The sequence below is a fragment of the Peromyscus leucopus genome, chromosome 13 (assembly GCF_004664715.2).
Source record: "Peromyscus leucopus breed LL Stock chromosome 13, UCI_PerLeu_2.1, whole genome shotgun sequence".
Lineage (NCBI taxonomy): Eukaryota > Metazoa > Chordata > Mammalia > Rodentia > Cricetidae > Peromyscus > Peromyscus leucopus.
In genome coordinates, this window is record NC_051074.1 from 6397782 (window position 1) to 6418125 (window position 20344).

Below are 20344 nucleotides of genomic sequence, written 5' to 3' on the forward strand. Positions count from 1 at the left end.
CTTCAGATTGGCATGTAGGCAAGTCTGCGGGACATTTTATTATTATTATTATTATTATTATTATTATTATTATTATTATTAATGTTTGATGTAGAAGGTCCCAGCCCACAGTGGGCAGTACCGTCTCTGGTCGTGTGCTCCTGGGGTTGTTTAAGAAACCAAGCCGAGCAAGCCAGTAAGCAGCATCCCTCCGTGGTCTCTGCCTCGGTTCCCGCCACTGGTTTCTGCTAGACTCATGCCTGCATTTCCGCCCTAACCTCCCTTAAGGATGTACTGTAACCTGTAAGCCGAAGTAAATTCTTTTCTTTCCACAGTTGCTTTTGGTAAGAGTTCATCACAACAAACCAAGACAAATAATCCGTCTTGAATTGCTTCTCTCTTCTGTACAGGATATAGTGCGTTGGAACGTGTTCTGATAAAACTGTATTTACAAGCAGAGTTGAAAGGTCAGACCAGGCCTGCTGGCTGGCGTGTCCCAGCCATGGTCCTATAGAGTGTTAGCATTAGTACCCTTTCCGAGAGTGTGTTTGTTGGGGGAAACAGTTAAGATGGCTATGTGTGGGGGCTGGAGAGATGGCTCAGTGGTTAAGAGCTCTTATTGCTCTCACCGAGAACCCAAGTTCAGCTCCCCACCCGCACATGGTAGCTTATAACCATGAGTCCAGGTCTAGGGGATCCAGTGCCCTCTTTTCACTTCTGGAGGCACCAGGGACACACATTGTACACATCCATAGATGCAAGCAAAACACGCATATGCGAAGATAATTTCTATAAGATAACTGTATTCAGGAATTAGGATCACATATGACAGGAGACTGCAGTACCAAAGACAGTCTTAAACAAAATGCAAGCGCCTGCCTGGGACCCTTGTGGGTGTTAGTTGGGGATCATTACAATCACAGTCTCTCTGGTGCATCAGTAACTGAAGTGCAGCAATTAGATCAACCCTGGCCATTTCTGAGTAAGACAAGAGGGGTAATTTGAGGTGTTGCAGAACACCTAAATTTCTTACTATGCAAACAGATAAAGGCTATGAAAGCCTTCCAGTTGATCTGGGTCGGGATGTAAGTACGCATTGGTGCCCGGGATCAGCACTGACTCCAGCTGTGCCAGAGTGATTGACCGGCAGGAGGGGTGCCCAGCCCCCTCAGCCCATCACAGAGGTGCAGCACCTTCGTTTCCTATGCCTTGAGGTCCAGGCCTCTCCCTGGAAACTTGCGTACTGTCACCGGCATGAGGCGGCTTCACATATTGAGATGATAGAATAGGGTGGAGACATTTCTGTTCTGGATGCAAGGGACAGTTTAAACACGCTACACATGGGGCTCCTCCACACGGCCCCTGTGCGGCCGGCCAGGTTTCTAGTAATGGAATTCCATCCACCCACCACTTTTCTTAGGTTTTCACAGCAAGTTGTAACATGCATCCTGTGGTTTGTATAAGTGTTCCCCAAGTCCCATGTTTGGAAGGCTTGGTCACCAATCTCTGGCACTCTAAGAAGATGGTGGAACCATGAAAACATGGAATAAGCTAGGTCATTGGGTATATGTGTCCTAAAGGGAGATAACTAGTCATCCACCCACTCCGGTCTGTTTCTTTGCTTCCTGGCCACTGAGAGGTGAGCAGGCCACTGTGACCTCCCATTGTGTTGAGCTGTACTGCCACAGGTTCCGAGCAACGGAGCCAAGAGACCCTGGAATGAAACTCCTACAACCAGAAGCTGAAGTAAGCATTCCTCATGGAGTGATCCTCTGCGGCATCATGTGTCACGGTGACAGCAAGCTGACTGGCAATGTTGGGGGAAATCTTAGTTAGAATAAAAATATCTATTGTAAATTCAACAGTTTAGTGATTGGCAGGCAGATCTCGGGGATGTCAGTTGAGGAAGCTCACTTTTCTCTGAGACGTTGAAGCAAATCAGAGGAGCCTTTAGTTCCTGTGATGAGAATCTCCTCAAGTAGTTCAGACATGACACATGATTGCTTTAGAACTACACAGAACCCAGACCGCACTCTGTGTTTGTTTGGGTTTTGCGTTCTTCTGAGAGTTGTTTTCATTGTGTGCCCCAGGACTCACATGTCGCCTTCTGAGCAGCTGGGTCTGTAGTAAGCCCATCCGATAAACCTCACTTGTTTTGGATGAGTAGAAACTTCCTGCATTTCTAGCAAACTGGTAACTTTTATACTTGATTAGGGGATAAAATGTCAGCGCCCTCTCAGATACAGAGCGGCTCATCTTCTGTCCCTGTTAAATCTCATGTGTGTGCTTTTCTTAAACCAGATACACACATAGCCCAGATGTATGTCTAACCAGGTAAGGGGCCCTTGCTGGGAGGGAGGGGACCTGGGCTGGTCAAGCTGGCTGGTCATCCCGTCTTTACATGGGTGGCCATGTCTCAGCTGGTGCTCCACTGCCATGGTGGAGCCTCCCATCATGTTCCCTGTTTGTCACGACAGTCCTTCTCCGAGCGGGGACCAGCACCATCCAGCCCCTGAGACTCAAAGACTGATTTGACTGGGAAAGACCCCCGGACTCTAATGCAGTCAATAAATCTTTGTTGGTAAATAATTGCTATCGAGCAGAGTTTTAATATAAATTTATGAGTGGTGTTTTATCACAGCTTGGGGCTGCGGCAAGCAGTGAGTGATGGATTTCAGATCGCACTTACATTCATTACATTAACTTAGTAAGTTATTTAAAGCTTGTACACTTAACATTGCTTTTGGCTTTCAATGACCTCTTGGGACTAGAAGCGTACACATGACGAATAAAGAGATTGCAGCGTGGGAGACGGTCCGGCTTTTTGCTCCTGTGCCATAGAGGATACCTGAGCAAAGAGCAAGACATCCCTTCCTGGGACCCTGATGTTTTGGTTGTAGATCATTTTAGTCACAGATTTTTGTGGTGCATCAGTGAATCAGGTGTAGCAATTAGACCAACACTGGCCACTTCCACGGAATAATACAGGCCGTCACGAAGCCCTTAAACTTCCTCCACAAACAGGGGCTGTGGGAGCCTTGCAGTCGGTCTAATGGGGAAGTGGTTCCCAGGGAGGCAACAGAGCCTCTGGCCGCGGGCGGAAGCGCCGGTGCCTGGTTCTGTCACTGCCTGGTGCTTTGGCTATCTGGTGCTGGGTAATTGAACCAAATCCTGGTGGTTTAAAACCACAGTGGCTTGTTGTGTGTCGTATTTGGGGGTCCTGGGGACAGCGGCTCTTCTGTGCAGCACAGGTACCTCTGGCTGGAGCATCAAAGCCCTTCTCTCACGTGTATAGTGTCAGCAAAGGAGGGGTCAGAGGTCAGTAAGAAGGCAATGACAGTCGTCCTTTAGGTACCTCGTCCTTCTCTCAGGCAGAGTCCCGGGACATCCCATGGGGCATAAAAGCCAGAGTTATCCGGCTCTCTCAGGCTGAGGCTGGAACTAGCACAGATGATCCCCACCACACTCCACGAGGTAGATTGAACCAGGGGTCACGGGGTGTGCGCACCACCAGGGCTGGGGTTTTGTAGGTCTTCTTTGAAGGCTCTGGCTTCTGCCTGCCCTCCCACAGCCTATCCTAGGATCCCCGAAGTCTCAAGTCTTCGGGGTTTCAGACTGGAAGTTCATGGTGTGGTCGTCTGCACAGGCACACCTGAGTGAAGTCCTTGGACCTGCCCGCACTGTCTAAGACAGGGATTCAGAAGATGAGCTGAATTACACCCACGGGACGTAGCAGTAGCCCAGTGACAGAACTGCAGCAGATCCCTGCATTCTAAAGAGGTGGAAAGGAACAGGAGACACATGGCTACAACTGGCCCACAGGTGTTCTGAAGGTTCAGCCAGGTACCTGCTCCTAATGCCCCCTGCCCTAGACACAGGGAGTCCTGGGTCCTTTCTTCTCTCTTCCTCAAGAAGTGTCCTCTATTAGTTGCTGTGTGGCCATCTCCCCCTGCTTCCTTCCTGCTGTGCCTAGGAGTCACTGTCCAGACCCCAGGCTTCTTTTTGAACCTTCTAGCATTTTAGTTCAAGATTATACAACCTTTTTTTTTTTTTTTTTTTTTTAAATTCTTGTTAGCCTTCATTGTATCAAGGCATAGGCCATTCTAAGGCACAGAAACCTATCCGCTATCTCCCCAGTTCTACACAAAAGGCAACTGACTGGCTATTGACATTTTTCTTAAGTTCTCAAGAAAGAGTCAGACTGCCACATCTTACATAAGACCCTCATTTGTGCCCAGGTCTTAACTGCCATCTTTGTGTGCATTTGACCCAAGCTCTGAGGCTGGGACTTCTCCAAAGGTTTCCACCATTGGAGGAGCAGGCACCGAGGAACTATTCTGTGATGGGTACATTGGTGTCTGGACTTGGGAATGTCTTTTCTGCTTCTGCTCGGGAACTCACTTGGCCCTTTCTTCTCCCCAGAGTTGGGTCCAGCAGTGCTTTCAGCGTCCAGTGTGGAAATCCTGCTGCCCTGTGCACAGGTTCATGATGGAATTGTGCATGGCGTTTAGTCTGTGGGTTTACTGAAGGTTCTGCTGGCCTGTGGCCTGGCCACCCTTGCCCAGCCTCAGGCAATGCTGCCTCCTTCTCCTCAGAGCTAACATTCCCGAGTCCTGCTGGCTTCCCAGCTGACTGGGTCCACACCCGTGCCACAGGGTATTTGTTTTCCAAACACAGTGGTATGAGATTCCAATTTGCATTCTCCACCCTGGAATGGACTGATCTGAGAGATCGGTCATTTTGTCATTTCTTGTGACATCATGGTTGAGGACAAAGCAGAGTCATACAGAGCTCACCTGTGCTAGAGCTGCCCTGCCTTTTTTTTTTTTTAAAGCAGGCACACACACACACACACACAAACACGCACGCACGCACGCACGCACGCATATGTGGGTATGTGCATGTAAGTTTAGGGGCTGACAGAAGACGGGAGAGGAGGTCCGATCCCCCAGAACTGGAATTACAGACGACTGTGAGTCATCCCATGTGGGTGCTGGGAACTAAACTTGAGTTCTCTGGAAGATGCACAGCTGCGCTCGGCTGTTGAGCCATCTCTCCAGCCTCCTCGCCGGCTTTAATAACAAGTGTTAGATCTACATGGACAGTGTCTGGTCTTTGGGTGCCGTGGGTTGAAGCCAGTCTTGGGCAGCACAGAGACAGTGCGAGATGATGGACTCACACAATGTGCAGATGCTCACTAGCCTTCTGCAGGCTCGTGGTCGCGGGTTCTGGCTTCCAGTAGACTAACGATTGCACATGCGGGAACAGACTTGTCTTTTGAGTGAAGCCCAATATTGTCCTGCAACTTAAAACACCCAAATGAATGTGTCAGCCTCTGAGAGGGAAATGAAGCCTTCACAAACGGATGGCTGTGCTGGTCGGCAAGGACTGTTGAAAGCAAGGATTGTCTTCCCGTGTACCAGCTTGGCATCTGAAAGATGGGCGAAGGATGCGTCTTGACGTTCTGCTGTGCAGTTTTGCCCCAGGTTACAGCCACTCAAAGAGACTTAGAATCATAAGGGCCATTTGCACGCGCTGACGGGAGCCGCCCGCCTGTGTCTAGACAGCCAGGAGCCTTCCGGCCTCTGTCATCTCCTGGCTGTGGGGACTGTGGCTTTGTGTCCTCTGAAAGTTTAAAATGAACCGTTTATTTGGCTTGCTTCTTTCTTGGTTATTAGAGATGGGTGAGAGTTCAGGATGGCAGAGCATGGAGCTGCCTGCCTCACCACAGGCCCTGTCCATCCTGGAACTCCCTGACCGCTCCATGTCATAGTAGAGCCTGGAGGACCCCAAGTAGAGACTGCACCTTACCCTCCTAGTACACATAGAGCTTTGTGGTTTAACTTCTGGTTGATTAGATTGTGGAACAATGGTTGTCACTCTGTACATGACAAAAGAAAAAGGAAACATGTTTTAATCATGTAACAGCCAGGTGCTCTCACTTGGGCCCCATTGGTGGCTCTAATTATACCCCATCAAATGAACTTGGCCTTATAACGTGGAAGTAGTTCAGGGGAGCAACTGTCGATGACATGGGCCCAAAAGGTGTCCTGGGACTTGTTGAAAATGGGGCTTTGCAGGAGAATCCTGGACCAGGCATACATTTCGGTCCTGAGGTGGAAGGAGCCACATCATGTCTTCCTCCAGCCTCTGTATGAGCTGCTAAGGAGATCGCTCTTCGTAAAACAGGTTTTAAGGCTGTTTTGTAATTCAGCCCGCTTCTGGCCTCACTGTACCACGACCTTGCCCTGCCCCTGTGTCTGCAAGCTGGAAAGTGCTCACTGTACACATTTCACATTTTAGAATTCCCAGGCCAGGTGACACTCAAGACACAAATGCTTGTATGTATGAGACCTTTGAGTAACAGCCCTACGTGGGCCAGGATGTGGCCACAGGGGTGTCTCCGAATGGCCAGTCAGGCTGGTTGTCAGGCTGGAGCCTTGTCTGGGGCTCCGTGCTCTGCAGACCTGTTCTATCCAAGGAAGTTGCGGCTCGCTGTGTGTTGGACTGTGACTCTCGGTGTCTTGTCTGCAGCTCTCGCTTGCAGCCTGCAATCCAGGGTTGACTCACCCTGTCTCCCAGCACTCCTGGACTGGGTTATCTCACAAGTCCTCCACATTTGCTGCCAGGCTCTAAGAAACCAGTGTCTGGTGCAGCCAGGACTCTTGTCTAGAAGTCTCAAACAGATAGCCCTCCTTAGCTGTCCTGCTCAGGACAAACTGATCTGTGTTCTGTGCAAAACTCTTCTGAGCTGTTGCCAATATTTTCAACGAAGGAGCTTTCTGAGGCAAGTCCGGTGCTGCTGCTTGTACCGGGGAGACATCTAGACGGAACAGGACTGCGTACCCTCCGGGATCTCTGCCGCATCCCCACAGTGGTAACACATGATGTGCCGTGTCCTAGCCGCGGTCTCTCAGCGAGGCTGACGTCTAGCTCCTTCAACCCTGTCCACCCTGTTCCTGAGTTGGCTTGTAGGTTGAGAGTCACTCCCACCGGGCTCCTTGTTTTCCTCCTGCCTGGGAAAAGTTCGTAGATGGATGCTTCCTGCCTGCTCTCCGGGTGGTCCACAGAGCCCGGCCTGCCTCTGCAGCCAGCTGCAGTCTACAGTCTAGTGTCTGCATTTTCTGCAGCTGGGAGTGGGTGGCCATCCTTTTTCTCACTCTGAACACATGATGGGTTTTTTTTTGGGGGGGGGGGTTGTTTGTTTGTTTGTTTGTTTGTTTGGGTTTTTTTTGGTTCTTTGAGACAGGGTTTCTCTGTGTAGCTTTGCGCCTTTCCTGGATCTCCGTAGACCAGGCTGGCCTCGAACTCACAGAGATCCGCCTGCCTCTGCCTCCCGAGTTCTGGGATTAAAGGCGTGTGCCACCACCACCCGGCTTTTTTTGTTTTTGTTTTTAAGACAATCTCACTATTTAGCTCCGATTGTCATAGAACTCACTATGTAAACCAGCCTGGCCTCGGACTCCTAGACATCTGGCTGCCTCTCCCACCCTGGTGTTGAGATTAAAGGCCTGTGCCACAGTGCCCAGCTTGAATACATTGTATTCTGTAGAAATTTGAGAGTTGGATGGGTTCCCCAGGGCAACCCGAAAAGGAAGCCCCACCCAGTCCTGTCCCTTGGCTAAGCTGGAATTTCTTGGTAGCTGAAGAACATCTCTGTAAACTGTGGAGTGCTGTGAAATTGGTGGCTTACCTGCAGTATGTAATCTGGCATTGCTCTGGAGGGAACCCCAGTCACAGGTGCCCACTGAGAATGCTAGGTGCCAGCCCTTACATTTGTGCTTCAGAAAGGGGGAACCAGCGGCCCCAGGCCGTGGCTGAGACGCTCAGGAGTTTCTGCTGTGGGAGCAGGATGTTCACTGTAGCTGGGAACTACGGAATTCACGGCCCAGGGTACGGGCAGGGACAGGAGGCCTGCGCTTCACTGTAGCACCACATGGCTCTGCCTGTGTGGCCAGTCTCGTCTACAAGGGAGCCTTGTGCTCCTGGTTCTGCTACCTCTGGCCTGTGATTGGTGGAGAGCAAGAGAATCAGTGCTCAGGGAGGCCAGGTGCTGGGCCAGTGCTTAGGCCACAGAAGGGGTCTTCGAGGTCCTGCTGGCCACAGCCAGGACATGTGAACAGGAGATGAGGGGCACAGCCCCTCTTACAACCTTGAAGGGTGCAGGTCAAGACGGGCATGTTGAAAGAGGTGGTCCTTGGACAGGTGGTCACTGTTCTTCAGGCCCACCTACTCTCACAGTGTGAGCTAATCCAACTGAGTAAGCCAACGGTGTCCTCCAAGGAGCAGGAGGATTTATTCATGATTCTCAACATTCGTGTTTTCCTTCCTGGTAATATTACTTTCATGGCATCAAAATAGATTAGCCTGGAACCAGCAAGATAAGATGGGTGAGCACGTAAAGACCCTAGCTGCCAAGCCTGCTGACCCAAGTTCAATCCCCGGGTCCCACATGGTGAAAGGAAAGGACTGATTCTTGCAAATTGTCCTCTGACCCTTCAGACGCATGGACAAGCTCATACACACAACATACATGGCCTCTCACCCTTCACACCCACTCTCTCTCTCTCTCTCTCTCTCTCTCTCTCTCTCTCTCTCTCTCTCACACACACACACATACACACACACACACACACACTGTGGCATAATAAATATATACATAATAAATAAATAAATGTTAAACATAAAAGTCTTTTTTAAAAATGGATCCCTTTTTTTTCCGCTCCCCAGATAACTGTGAGGGCCTCTCCGCGGGCCTCTGGTCTGACCAGTTTCTCCTCTTTTCCTCTGTAGCCTCCACTGGTGGAAGGATAGATAATTAGGAGTGTGGGGCTGGCTCATGAAAGTGCCCACCAGCCTCCCAGAGGAGTCGTGTTAGCCATCTGCAGGCGCTTGCCTGAGCAGGAAGGGACATGGCCTTCTGAAGCCTGCAGCATCCTAATCTTCCAGTGACATGGCAGTGACCCTCAGCCCTCTGTATTGTTGAAATTCCATCTGAAGTGGATGATGGGAAAATGTGAGCCCACTGGAGAACTTGGGTGCGGCTTTGTGTTGCTGGGTTAGGAATGGGAGCTGTCCGTGTGGAGGGGACGTGAGGGCTTGAAGGACGTTGGTTTATTATTGTGTCTGTGGGGTGACTCACAGTTGCCTGGTTATTTGTTCCTCTCAGGGGAGCTTCTTTTGCTTTGGTGTGCAGCATAAACGTTTTCCTGTGTCAGTTTTTGCCACATGCTTTCTTTACATGATAAAATCTTACAGAGCAGTGGCCTTCCAAAGGTTCCTCTGTGGGTTGTTTGGATCTCCCAGTAACAGGTACTAATGGACCAGATCCCCTCGCTGGGATTTGAAGCTTGTTTATAACTGAGTAAACACTGCTGTGTTCTCACAGTGTTGATTGACATGTGAGCTCCTTCCGGTCACTTGTGCAGGCTGGCCCGATTTTCTCCCACACAGAGGGAGATCCCTGGAGAAGAGCAGGATCAGGAAGGCAGGGCTGGGAGGGTGCCTCCACATCCCCAAGGGGTCATGATGTATTTGAGAACCTATAACTTGGTGCTTCGTCAGTCTGGCTGGGTTAGCTAGTGTTAGGTGCATGCCTTCTCAGCCATTTTATAATCCGGGCAGTTTCTTGATGGACGGACCGAAGGTTTCCTCACTGCACACGGACAGAATTAGAATGCACAGGAGTGGGCACAGCTGGCAGAAAAGCTGCAGCTTGAGAAGCGGGGGATCCCAAGGCTGGAGTGTTGGCCTGACCCTACGCAGGATTGCCCATCCATTGTCCTCACCTAGGAAAGCCAGGGAACAGATGCAAGGGTTGCTGGGACTTGGCACTTAGACCAGGAACACATCCACAGCAGCTATCCAGGGAAGGCGAGGCCACATATGACTTCCAAAATATGTTAGTTTCCAATTCTGAAAGCTTTCCCAGAGACACTAATGGGACACCATTAAAAATCGATTGAGGTGAATTACAGCTCACCCACCCAATGTTGTTACTGAAGTTTGCAAATGGAATTTCAGTTTGAATAAATTAAAATCCTGTGAAGAAATTATAACAGGAAATCGTTGTGTTTGTAAAATTAAGGGGAGAAGATCATTGATCTTGGGGTCTATCTTTAATATGTTACTCCTAGGGCCGGGGCCGGGGTCGGAACTGGGGTTCATTGGTTGGGTACTTTCCTCAAATGTACAGTGGTTTTAATTTCCAGTGCCACAGAAACCAACAAGTAAAAAATAAAAGCGTCTTTCCACTAGACATCTCCCACTTGCTATGACTCAGTGCTGTGGGGAGTTTGACGGACAGCCAGGATGTCCACCGCAACTGTTCATCAACGGTGGATCTTCAGAGTCCATAGTGAAGTTCAGCTCTCAAATCTCCCACCGGGTTGAATGCCAGAGAGCAGAAAAACCCAAATTAAATCTACACACAAGGATAATCTCCTCTAAAAAATGCAAATCCCAGAGAAAGTTTCTCGTGTCCCCGTCCCTTGGTGTCGCTAGCCCTTTCTGCACCCCACAGGACCTTACCTCTGCCCCCTCTTCCCCCACAGGGCATGCTGCTGAAGCGAAGTGGCAAGTCGCTGAACAAAGAGTGGAAAAAGAAGTACGTCACCCTGTGCGACAACGGCGTGCTGACCTACCACCCCAGTTTACATGTGAGTACAGCTCCGCGGAGCAGTTGGCACTACCCAGGGACCTGGACATGGGACAGAGCATGGGGCCAGGGCCCGCCCTCTGCCTCCGTGCGAAGAGGACAGTGGTATTAGGTCCCCTGAGGTGTCTGTAATGCAGTAAGTTCCTCGGGCTCCTTTAGCTCAGGTGTCTTGCCCTCCTGCCCCCTTCACCTGTTAATCTCGGACTCCCCATTCTGGAGTGGGTTACAGTGCCACGTGCATAGGAAGTCGAGCTTCAGATGGGAGTGGCAAGGTGGGCAAGCCGTGAGAAGCCACGGGAGTGTCTGAAGACCTAAGCTACAACAGCGGAATTGACCCCGGGGCCCAGCTCTGAGCAGCTAAGAACAAAGCCGGGCCTAGGTGTGGTTTGCCACGGTTTTCATGCTGAGGTAAAGCACAGCCACCAGCTCAGAAAGCGGGGAAGCTGCTTCTCCACAGGATGTCACCTTCCCTTCGAGATGTCCATAAGATTGTGAAAGCAGACTCAGTGTTATTCTGACCGGAATCTGGTCATTCTGTCCACAGTGAGCGCCTTTAAGGTGGACTGTCCACTTTGGTTCCATGAGCTCCTGCAGAGGTTGAGAATTAAAACCTACACCACTAATCATTGGGTTTTACCACTCTTACCAAGCTGTTACCTTTTTAAAAACGGAAATACTTTGAAATTGCAGTTGTTAACAAAACGTTAAAAATACACATACTGAGTAGAAGTTGAAAGCACTCCATGTGATTGTGAATTCTGGGAGTGTGGATACCTGTGTCTGCGTGCGTGTGGGCTTGGTGCTTCCCCAGACACAGCACATCCCACAGGCTGCTCACCTCACTAATGACAGGTCCCATGCATTTCTCCATGACTGCAAATGCATGGGACCATTTTGATGTCTATATAGTATTCCACTATCCTACTGCATGAATCCTTCAGCAGTATCTCAGAACAAAACAAAAACACGACATTTGACAAATGAATTTGACACCCCCTCCCCATTATTATAAGTAACTCTGAACGGGCTTTCTCCTGATATCTGTGTCTTTGTCTGTTTCCCTAAGACAGACTCCCAGTCATCAGTCTTCAGAGCTGTAAGGTCTCCATGACGTTACTGGCTTGAGCATCCATTGTCAGATTCCTAGGACCCATATGAACATTTGTCTCCCTAAAGAACCTCTGGTGAGGGGCCTTCCCCTGCAACACTCAAGAACACTCACCTCTTAAAAAAACATTTTCCCCCCCGGCATGCCTGGTGACACATAGTGTCCTCCTGTGGATTGTTGCTGGTGTGACTCCCCCTTGGCCTAGGGCAGTAGCTGTACCTTTCAGAACCACGCTAGAAAGCACGTGCTTCCGTCCAGATCCCTGGCTGCCTTTTAGTGCTAATGAGAGTGCCTGCCACACCTGGCTGTCAGTCTGCAGGCAGTGTCAACTTGTAGCAGTCCCATGCTGGATGTTTGGCTGGACAGCAGGGTGAAAGCATTCCCACACAGCCATCCTGTCACACCCCCTACCATAGTCAGCAGAGCGATGAAAGTAGTCAACATGTGACCGTCAAACAGACCCTGTCTCAGATGGATTTGCCTAAGTGCAGGCTGGTGCACGCAGGTCCTGCCCAGGACTGAGGTAGGTTAGACTAAGATGGACATCATCCCATAGAATGAGGAATTACTGAGTGAGTCCCCCACTTGTGGTGTTTTCAGTGTGACAATGGATATATTGGTATGTAGCCTCACCCTAAGGGATATGTGTGCGTGTGCACATCTGTGTTTGCAAGGTACATATGATAGATGTCTTCGTAGGTTCTTGTATATTCTAAAGGTATAGGTGTATTCGTGTGTAGAGAGATGTTCTTGGTTAGATGAAACATTGTGTGGCTCTATGTCTAGCTTACCTTGGATATAGATTTGGTTCTCCAGATGGCCTTGATGGCAGAAGGATGGAATGCCTGTTTCTGGAGACCCACCTGGGACAGGGCCCATGCCTTTTCCAGAACTGCCCTGCTGAATGTCTGTGTCTAGAGACCCACCTGGGACAGGGTCCATGCCTTTTCCAGAACTGCCCTGCTGAATGTCTGTGTCTAGAGACCCACCTGGGACAGGGTCCATGCCTTTTCCAGAACTGCCCTGCTGAATGCCTGTGTCTGGAGCCCCACCTGGGACAGGGCCCATGCCTTTTCCAGAACTGCCCTGCTGAATGCCTGTGTCTGGAGACCCACCTGGGACAGGGCCCATGCCTTTTCCAGAACTGCCCTTCTGGGGCTTTGTGCTTCTTCAGTCCCTTCACGCTCAGATTCCATCACTAAGCACACACAGCAGTGCCTTTCCAGGCCCTCCCCATCCCTAGAGCAACCCAATCTACAAGGAAGGCTGCCCTGCCTTGGGTCTTCCCCAAGTCCTGTCAGAAACCAAAGGCCTCATTATCAGCTCTGGTGCATCATGTGCCTTAGAGAACAGAGCTGGGACTTGGTGACCAGTAATAAGTCATATCTGGCTGGTGGCTCACCTTCTTTCTGCCCTGGTTTAACCAAGCCTACACCATATTGCCTCTGTCCTCATGGAATATATGGAAGAGAACTACTCAGTTTCTTGTTGCGGATCCCCGTGTCTCCAGAAGAACATTCCTGTCCAGTGATCTATTAGCCATCACCCTGCCCTTCCCTTCTGCTACCTTTCCTGGTTTCCCCCAAGGCTTGGGAGCCAAACTGGCCCTGGTCCTCTTTGCTTTATTAGTGGAGAGCAGAAGGCAGGGGCACAGGAGAAGGAAATGATGGCGAACTTCTCCAAAACAGTGGTTTCCAGACTGGTGTGTACCATAGTTGCAGGGCCCCTACGGGGCTCCGGATGCTGAAGCTGGAGGCCAGCTTGGGGAAATGCCCCCTCACTTACCACACGTTCCGCGGTAGGTCAACACTCGGCATGGTCTGCATGGACTGTCTAGAAGGTGGAAGTTGTGTACTGGCATCTAGACCCTACACTGGTAGCCATTGCTCTCCGTTGTATCCTTGAGTCTGGCTGGCAGCTGTCTTTTCTGGAAACCCAGAGCATCACTCGCTGGGTAAAGTTTGGTGATATTGCCCTCAGGGTGGCCTCTAACCCTCGGGGTGTGGGACCCAGAAATTCCACCAAGCTGAGCTAATGGAGTCAGATAGCCAAGGAAAAGCCCTCCCCAAAGATGACAGCTGCCGAGGGGAATCACTTATTTACACGCTTGGCCTAAAACTGGAGTCCCCCAAAGCCCACTCCGTTCCTTCCTCTTTCTTTCTCAGCTGATGCTCAGTGAATAAAATTGAGAACCCAGGCTAGTAACAGGAAGAACACTCAACCAAAGTCAGAATGAACGCTTTTCCAGGGAACACAGTGCCCTGGAAGTTACAGGGGTCATGGGCAGTCCGCTGCCCTGCTCCAAGACGGACCAGCCGAATCTGCTGCTGGAGATTGTGTCCTGACAGCTCCAGACGTTTAAACTAAAGCAACCAAGAGAGAGCCTAATGGCACCATGGGATGTTCTCTCTGAAACCTGCTGGCGCCTTAGGCTGTTGACTCAATGGCTTGCTCTTTTGTAGTTTCTGTTTTTAAATAAATAAATAATGATGATGATGATGATCTCCATCTTGGGGGCAGGGAAATGACTCAGCTCTAAGAGCACTGGCTGTCCTTCCAAAGGACCTTGGCTCACTCAAGTCCCAGCATCCTCAGGATGGCTCACAACCATCTCTAACTCCAATTTAGGGGGTCCGGCACCTTCTTCTGGCTTCCTTGGGTTTGTGGTACACAGACACACATGCCGGCAAAACCCCTATGCACATGAAATAAAATCATTTAAAGAAATTTAAATCACTCATCTCTAAGACTCCCAAGACCCAGAGCACTTAGCGGCCCTGAGGAGGAGATATATTTGAAGGTCTCATGGGTTTAAGACTCATTGCTGGGTCCTGATGGGGTGGGTGCAGGGCAGTGTGTTGTGAGATCTTTAGGTCCCCTCTCTGTGGACTTAGATAGGAGCCGTAGGGAGCACCATGATGGAAAAACTGGAGAGGATAATGAGAAAGAACCTTTGCCCTGGGGCTCTGCAGCGCTGCACGGCCACCTATTCATCTTCTGTGTCGGGGGAACAGCCACGTGCATGGCTGACGATCCTGCTCTTGGAGTCGGCTCTGTCTGGTGGGCTTCCTAAGTGGGCCTGTAAGAGTGAGCCCCGCGAACCATGGGCATCACGTTATGGGACCCTGGCTGAGAAAGCCTGCTGCAGTCAGGCCCAGCTCTGCCTTCCTTGCCAGCCGCCTGGCAGCTGCACCCAGCCCTCCCCTGTGTTTCAGACCAGCCTGGAGTGTATGGATTGCTTCCCCCTTCCTCAGATTCCCTTCTCCTCCTTCCTGGTACCCTCTTGAAACCAGATTAGCCCTGGGTTTGTTTGTTTGTTTTGTTTTTTTCTCCTTGATAAACAAAATTGAAACTGAGCTCAAGCAGGGACATCTTTTGCTCCACAGATCCATTAGCAATTTGGTGACTGCGTTGCTCTGCTTATAGCAAGGGATGGTTACGTGTACTGTGAACCTTCAGTTCGGACCTTTTCTGAGTCAGTAGTCGGTGACTCTGGAAGTTGTCATCATAGTGCAGATTTTAATAGCTCCAGATTTCACAGGCAGACAGGAAGTAGCTTGACTAACACAGCATCAAGAAAAGGATCTGAGATGGTTCCTAACTAGATCTTCTGAAAGACATCTTTCCAGGGAAAGAACCTGTGTTAGCAAGAAACTCCTCTTATAGCACCCCCTATAGGTGGTGCACACTGGTGGTTCATCACATGGAGGCTTGGGGTTGGAGGAGACTGACTCTCTGGTCATGCCTTCCCACAGCAGCCCACCTGTGCCAGCATGGACCTCCCACTTCCTGAGATGGAGAGCATGCAGAAATCAGAAAAGCTAGGTGCAAAAGACCTTATTCTTGTTCCCACATGGAAAGCCGTTTGACAGGAAATGGCTAGTCTTCCTGTGTCTCTGACATAAGCATAGTCAGTGAGTCACATTGGTGACACACTGCTTCAGTGTGTGTCACTGATTTTATGACTAGGGGTTTTTCATCTTGCTTCTCCGTGAGTAAGTACCTCGTGGTTCTGTGCTATGCGCTGCCATCTGTCAGGCCTGTGCTTTGCACAAGCTTGCTCAGTGTTGGGGGCCAGCATTGCCCAGAGCGTGGACATCAGGGTTATGTGGCTTTGTGGGGTCCTTGCTCCAAGATGGCCTGGGTTCCATACCTCACCATGTGGATCTTTGACCACAGTATGTGCACACACACAGTAAGATCCATAGTGAAGTCACTTAGTGGGGTGGGGAAAATACACACGCACGCACGCACGCACGCACGCACGCCAGCCACAGCACAATGGCTCACCACCTGAAAGTGCTATTATAATACAAAGAGCCCGCCCAGAGTTGGATTAGGATGTTATGTTATAGATGTGGGAGATCAAAGGTTGGGATCTCCTTGCCAGCAGTCAGTATTGTTCTGCTCTGAACCACCTGTTTTGGAACAGGAACAGTTTTCTAAATGACAGACCACACCACAACTGATACTTCTTTTGAGTTCTGTGCATGGCAGGAAGCAGAGGGACATACGGCTTTTCTGGGTCTCAAGAGTGCATCCTCGTGGGGCAAAGCTCCCTCCGTGTTGGGATGGAGGCTCAGTGTTGGATGTGCAGAAGCCTGTTTTCCCTGAAACTCATGCCATCGTTCTAGCAGGGGCCTGACTGTGGGCCCATGGTGGGTGGACCACACCTCAAGGTCCTTGACCCGTGAATATTGTCACTGCAGGTGACATTTGATGCTCTGCTGAGTGTCCCTTAAAAGCCATGTTAGGGGTGTAGTTTCCAGTCCTGATACTCCATTGGGAAGAGATGGAACCTCTAAAGGGGCGTTGGGGTCAGGTTCTAGAAAGAGGATATTGGGCCTGGCCCCTTCCTGATTCTCTCTCTCTGCTTCCCAGAATCATGCCGTGACCATTCCCCCTGCCGCATGTTCCCACAGCCCTGCCCTCAGGCCCAGAGTGAAATTGTGAGCAGAAGCAATTCTCCTCTTACATGAACTTGTCAGGAGTCACAGGGACAGAGGAAGTGTCGCATTTACCACCCCTGAACTCACAGGCCCCCTTCCTGCCTCCTGCTTGGAGTAACCCCCTGCTGTGAAGTTGGCTGCAGCCTGCCTGCTCTCCAGCTCTCCGGAGAAGAGCATCACTTCTGTGTTGGCTTTTTCCCTCTCCTCGTGGAATTCTCGTCTTTTTCTTCTTTTTCCCTCCATGTAGTCCTCCAGACATGAGCACACCACACGAGCTCTCCGCAGCCTTGAGGGTGGCACCCTGGCTCCTAAGTGTGTTTTCAGCTTGGCCTGCTCCTCTTGCCTCCGGCACCTCGGAGCTTCCTCTCAGCTTCTCCTACTTGCCTGTCTTCCTGCCCCCACATCTTCAGGAGCAGTTGCCTCTGCTAGGATCATTTCCTGTGCCCCCACCCCTGGACATGCCCTTCATCAGACCTGTTGGAGTGCCCTTCTGGGCATGTCCTCACCCTGCCTCATGGGGTCCTTTCTCTGTTCTCTTGGCTTTTTCCAAAACCAAATTCTTCCACAGGACTGGGAGCAACTTGTGGCTGCAGGCCTTGTGGATAATACCACCAACATATCTCTCGTGTCTGTCAGGTGGGGTTGGGTGAGTAAGTGGATAAAGGGAATGGACAGAGTAGATAAAGGGATAGGTGGGTAGAGTGGGTGGATAAATGGGCAGGGGGACAGGTAATGAGAAAGGAGATAGGTTGGTGGAGGGATGGGTGGACTGGTTGATAGAGGTGAGCCAATGGTGGAGGAATGGATGGCTGAGTGAGCGGGTGGTGGGGTGAGGAGGATGGATGGATGGATGGATGGATGGATGGATGGATGGATGGATGGATGGATGGATGGATGGATGGATGGATGGATGGGCTGGCACAGAGTGCACCCACACACTTGGCCTGCCCTTAAGTCTGCAGGGGTAGAGTTCCTGAGGTCATAGGAGAAGAATCTACCCAGTGATGCCTTTAGCCAACAGGAAGATTACATAGTCCCTGTAGACTCTGTTCTGTGAGGACCCGGTGTGATTGATGGAGAGGAGCTGGAGGGTGCCTTGCTTTGCTTTTTAATTGTAATAAAATGTGCATAACAGCTGGGCCGTTCGGCCACCGTTAAGGCCCTCCATGGTAGACTGCTTAGCTGGCGTGTCCAAGTTCTCCATGGTAGGGTCAGAGCATGTTGAGTTAATGCATGCATCCTCTGGGGAAAGTGACTTGTGAAACCACAGGGGAGAAGTGTGGAAATGACTCCTTAGAGCTGGAGATATTCAGTGTTCAGCTCTACTTGTGGGAAAGCTACAGAAGTGTTTGTACTGTAGAGTCACCCAGCCTTCCAGGGCCCTGCTTGAGAGAAGCCACGGGACATTCTCCAGGCTCAGTCATGAGTATGATAAATCATGGAAGTTTGATAACTCCGTTGGCCATCCAGAATCCTCTCTCCAGCCACTCCATGGTCACACGGTCTCCCCCAGGACAAGGGAGACCTTCTACCTGTGCTTTGGGTGACCTGGTAAATAGTTTTACCATTCATCCAAATCCCTTGCAAAAGCATTTAACCTGTGCCACAGCCGTGGGATGACTTTGATGTGACAGTGTCGGTGTTTGGGGGATATCTGCAACTGTGACTGGGAAGCAGGCCCCCAGGACACCCAGGCTCCTTTGTACACGTAGTCAGTCTTCATGAAAGCCTCATTTTCTCTGAGGAATTTGTTTGTTTGTTTGTTTGTTTGTTTGTTTGTTTATGCTGCTCCAGGTCTTGGGCAGCATTTAAGATTTAAAGATAAAGTGAGGCTGAGGCAATGGCCCAGTGGATAGATTACATGCTGTGTGCAGTGGGAAAAGCTGAGTTTGAATCCTCAGGACCCATGTAAAGCCAAGTACAGGAGCCGCAGCGTAATCCAGGGCTGCTTCCATGTGATGGAGACAGAGACAGGAGTCTCCCTCCAATGCATTTGAGGACCAACCTAATGCAATGCCATCGAGAACAAGAAGAGACTTTCTCGTGGTGGAAAGTGAGGTGTACCTGAGGGTGACCTCTGACCCCCACATGCATACCGTGGTATGTGTGAGCCCACATACATGGACACAGGCACGCACCAGATTAAGTCAATGCAAACGGCCAAAATAATGTGCCCGCTCCCTCTGCATCCATCCTGTCTTGATGTCGACGAGGGTTATTGTGAGTGGGGAAGAGTGGACAGTCTTGTCAAAACGGAACACAGATGTCCAGATTTCCACCTGAGCTGCTTCCTGAGGTGAAAACTGTCTTCTTGCTTATTTTAGTAAAATGAATAAGTGAAGTGTGTGTGTGTGTGTGTGTGTGTGTGTGAGAGAGAGAGAGAGAGAGAGAGAGAGAGAGAGAGAGAGAGAGAGAGAGAGAGAGAGAACAGACCACACTGTGGGGCTCATCGGTCTGAGTCTTTAGGCTTCTAGAAGACTCCAGGAGACATTGCCTTATCAGTACACCAAATAACAGCTCACATGGCAATGGCCATCCTTTGTACCCAATTTCTCTCTCTCTCTCTCTCTCTCTCTCTCTCTCTCTCTCTCTCTCTCTCTCTCTCTCTCTCTCTCTCCTTTTAGTGTTACAAATTGTGGCCAGAAATTCCCCAGAAAGGCAGATAAATCACAACCCTGTGTTTTCCTGTGGTGACAGTCACCGCCGAGGTCTCAGTGGGAGAGGCTGGCCGAGGGGGTAGCAAATGTTCTCCCTCTTCTTCTGCGAAATTGAATTTCATTATTCTATTTTATAAATATTTTCTTCTATGGCTCATAACCTGATTGCCGGCTTGTTGCTAGGGTCTCGCAAGGTAGGGCGGGGTGGCACCGGCGAGGCCCCTTCCCATCTGCTCAGGTGTGCCCGTGGCCCCGAAAGGAAACCAATCAAGGTGCGATTTATGTTCATTAAGTGCTTGTCAAAACTGAAAAATTTTCTAATCAACAGCAATCTAGCTTCGGCCCCTCAGTGGCTGGGAGGGCCGCCTCTGCGCCGGCTACTTGCCTGTTAACAACTCTAGGCTAAGAAACCGCTGATGATTACATTAGGCTAAGCTGCGAAGGAAATGAACCATGTCTTATTTAGGTGCCACTAGCTTCAGAGTCTCCCGCCCCGCGGGGCACTTGATAGCGTTTTATGGCTTTAAAATTAGTGTAGCTTCCCGGTTGCTGCAGGGTGCAGCCTGTTATGCCTCTGAACTCAATAAGCAAAGGGAAGGGGCCTTTTGTTTTTCCCCCTTAGTTTTGTGGGGGGTTTCTGCCCTTGCATTTTAGCAGGTTTTAGTTTGCATCTTTTCCAGACAGCGTTTTGCAATAAAAATGTCTGACTGCCAGATCCATGCCTCCCCCACCAAAAAGAGGAGGGGAGAAAAAGTAGAAAATGTCAGCATTTCAAGGAATTTCTTCCCCTATACTGTAAAGTGAAAAATTGATTCACAGTCACCCCTAATGGCTTTTCACGTCAGAACTGCTATCTAAGGTTGGGAATAACACCTTTAGCTCAAGAAATAGCTGTATAAAGTGGAAGAGAGAAAGTCAGTGTTTTTCCTGGGAAAGTGCAGTGAGAGCGTTATTTATTAAGAGCTCTGGCACCTTGATCTGTGTGGACACATAG

General features: G+C 50.2%; 1 protein-coding gene across 8 annotated transcripts in view; it reads left to right on the plus strand.

Annotated features, from left to right (window-relative positions):
- Agap1 (ArfGAP with GTPase domain, ankyrin repeat and PH domain 1) overlaps positions 1 to 20344 on the plus strand; it is a 461561-nt gene that overhangs the window by 271504 nt on the left and 169713 nt on the right. For all 8 annotated transcript variants that reach the window (XM_028880390.2, XM_028880391.2, XM_028880392.2 and 5 more), the window contains one exon: positions 10533 to 10637. In XM_028880390.2, coding sequence (XP_028736223.1) covers positions 10533 to 10637 — 105 coding nt within the window. The remainder of the gene's footprint in view (positions 1 to 10532; positions 10638 to 20344) is intronic.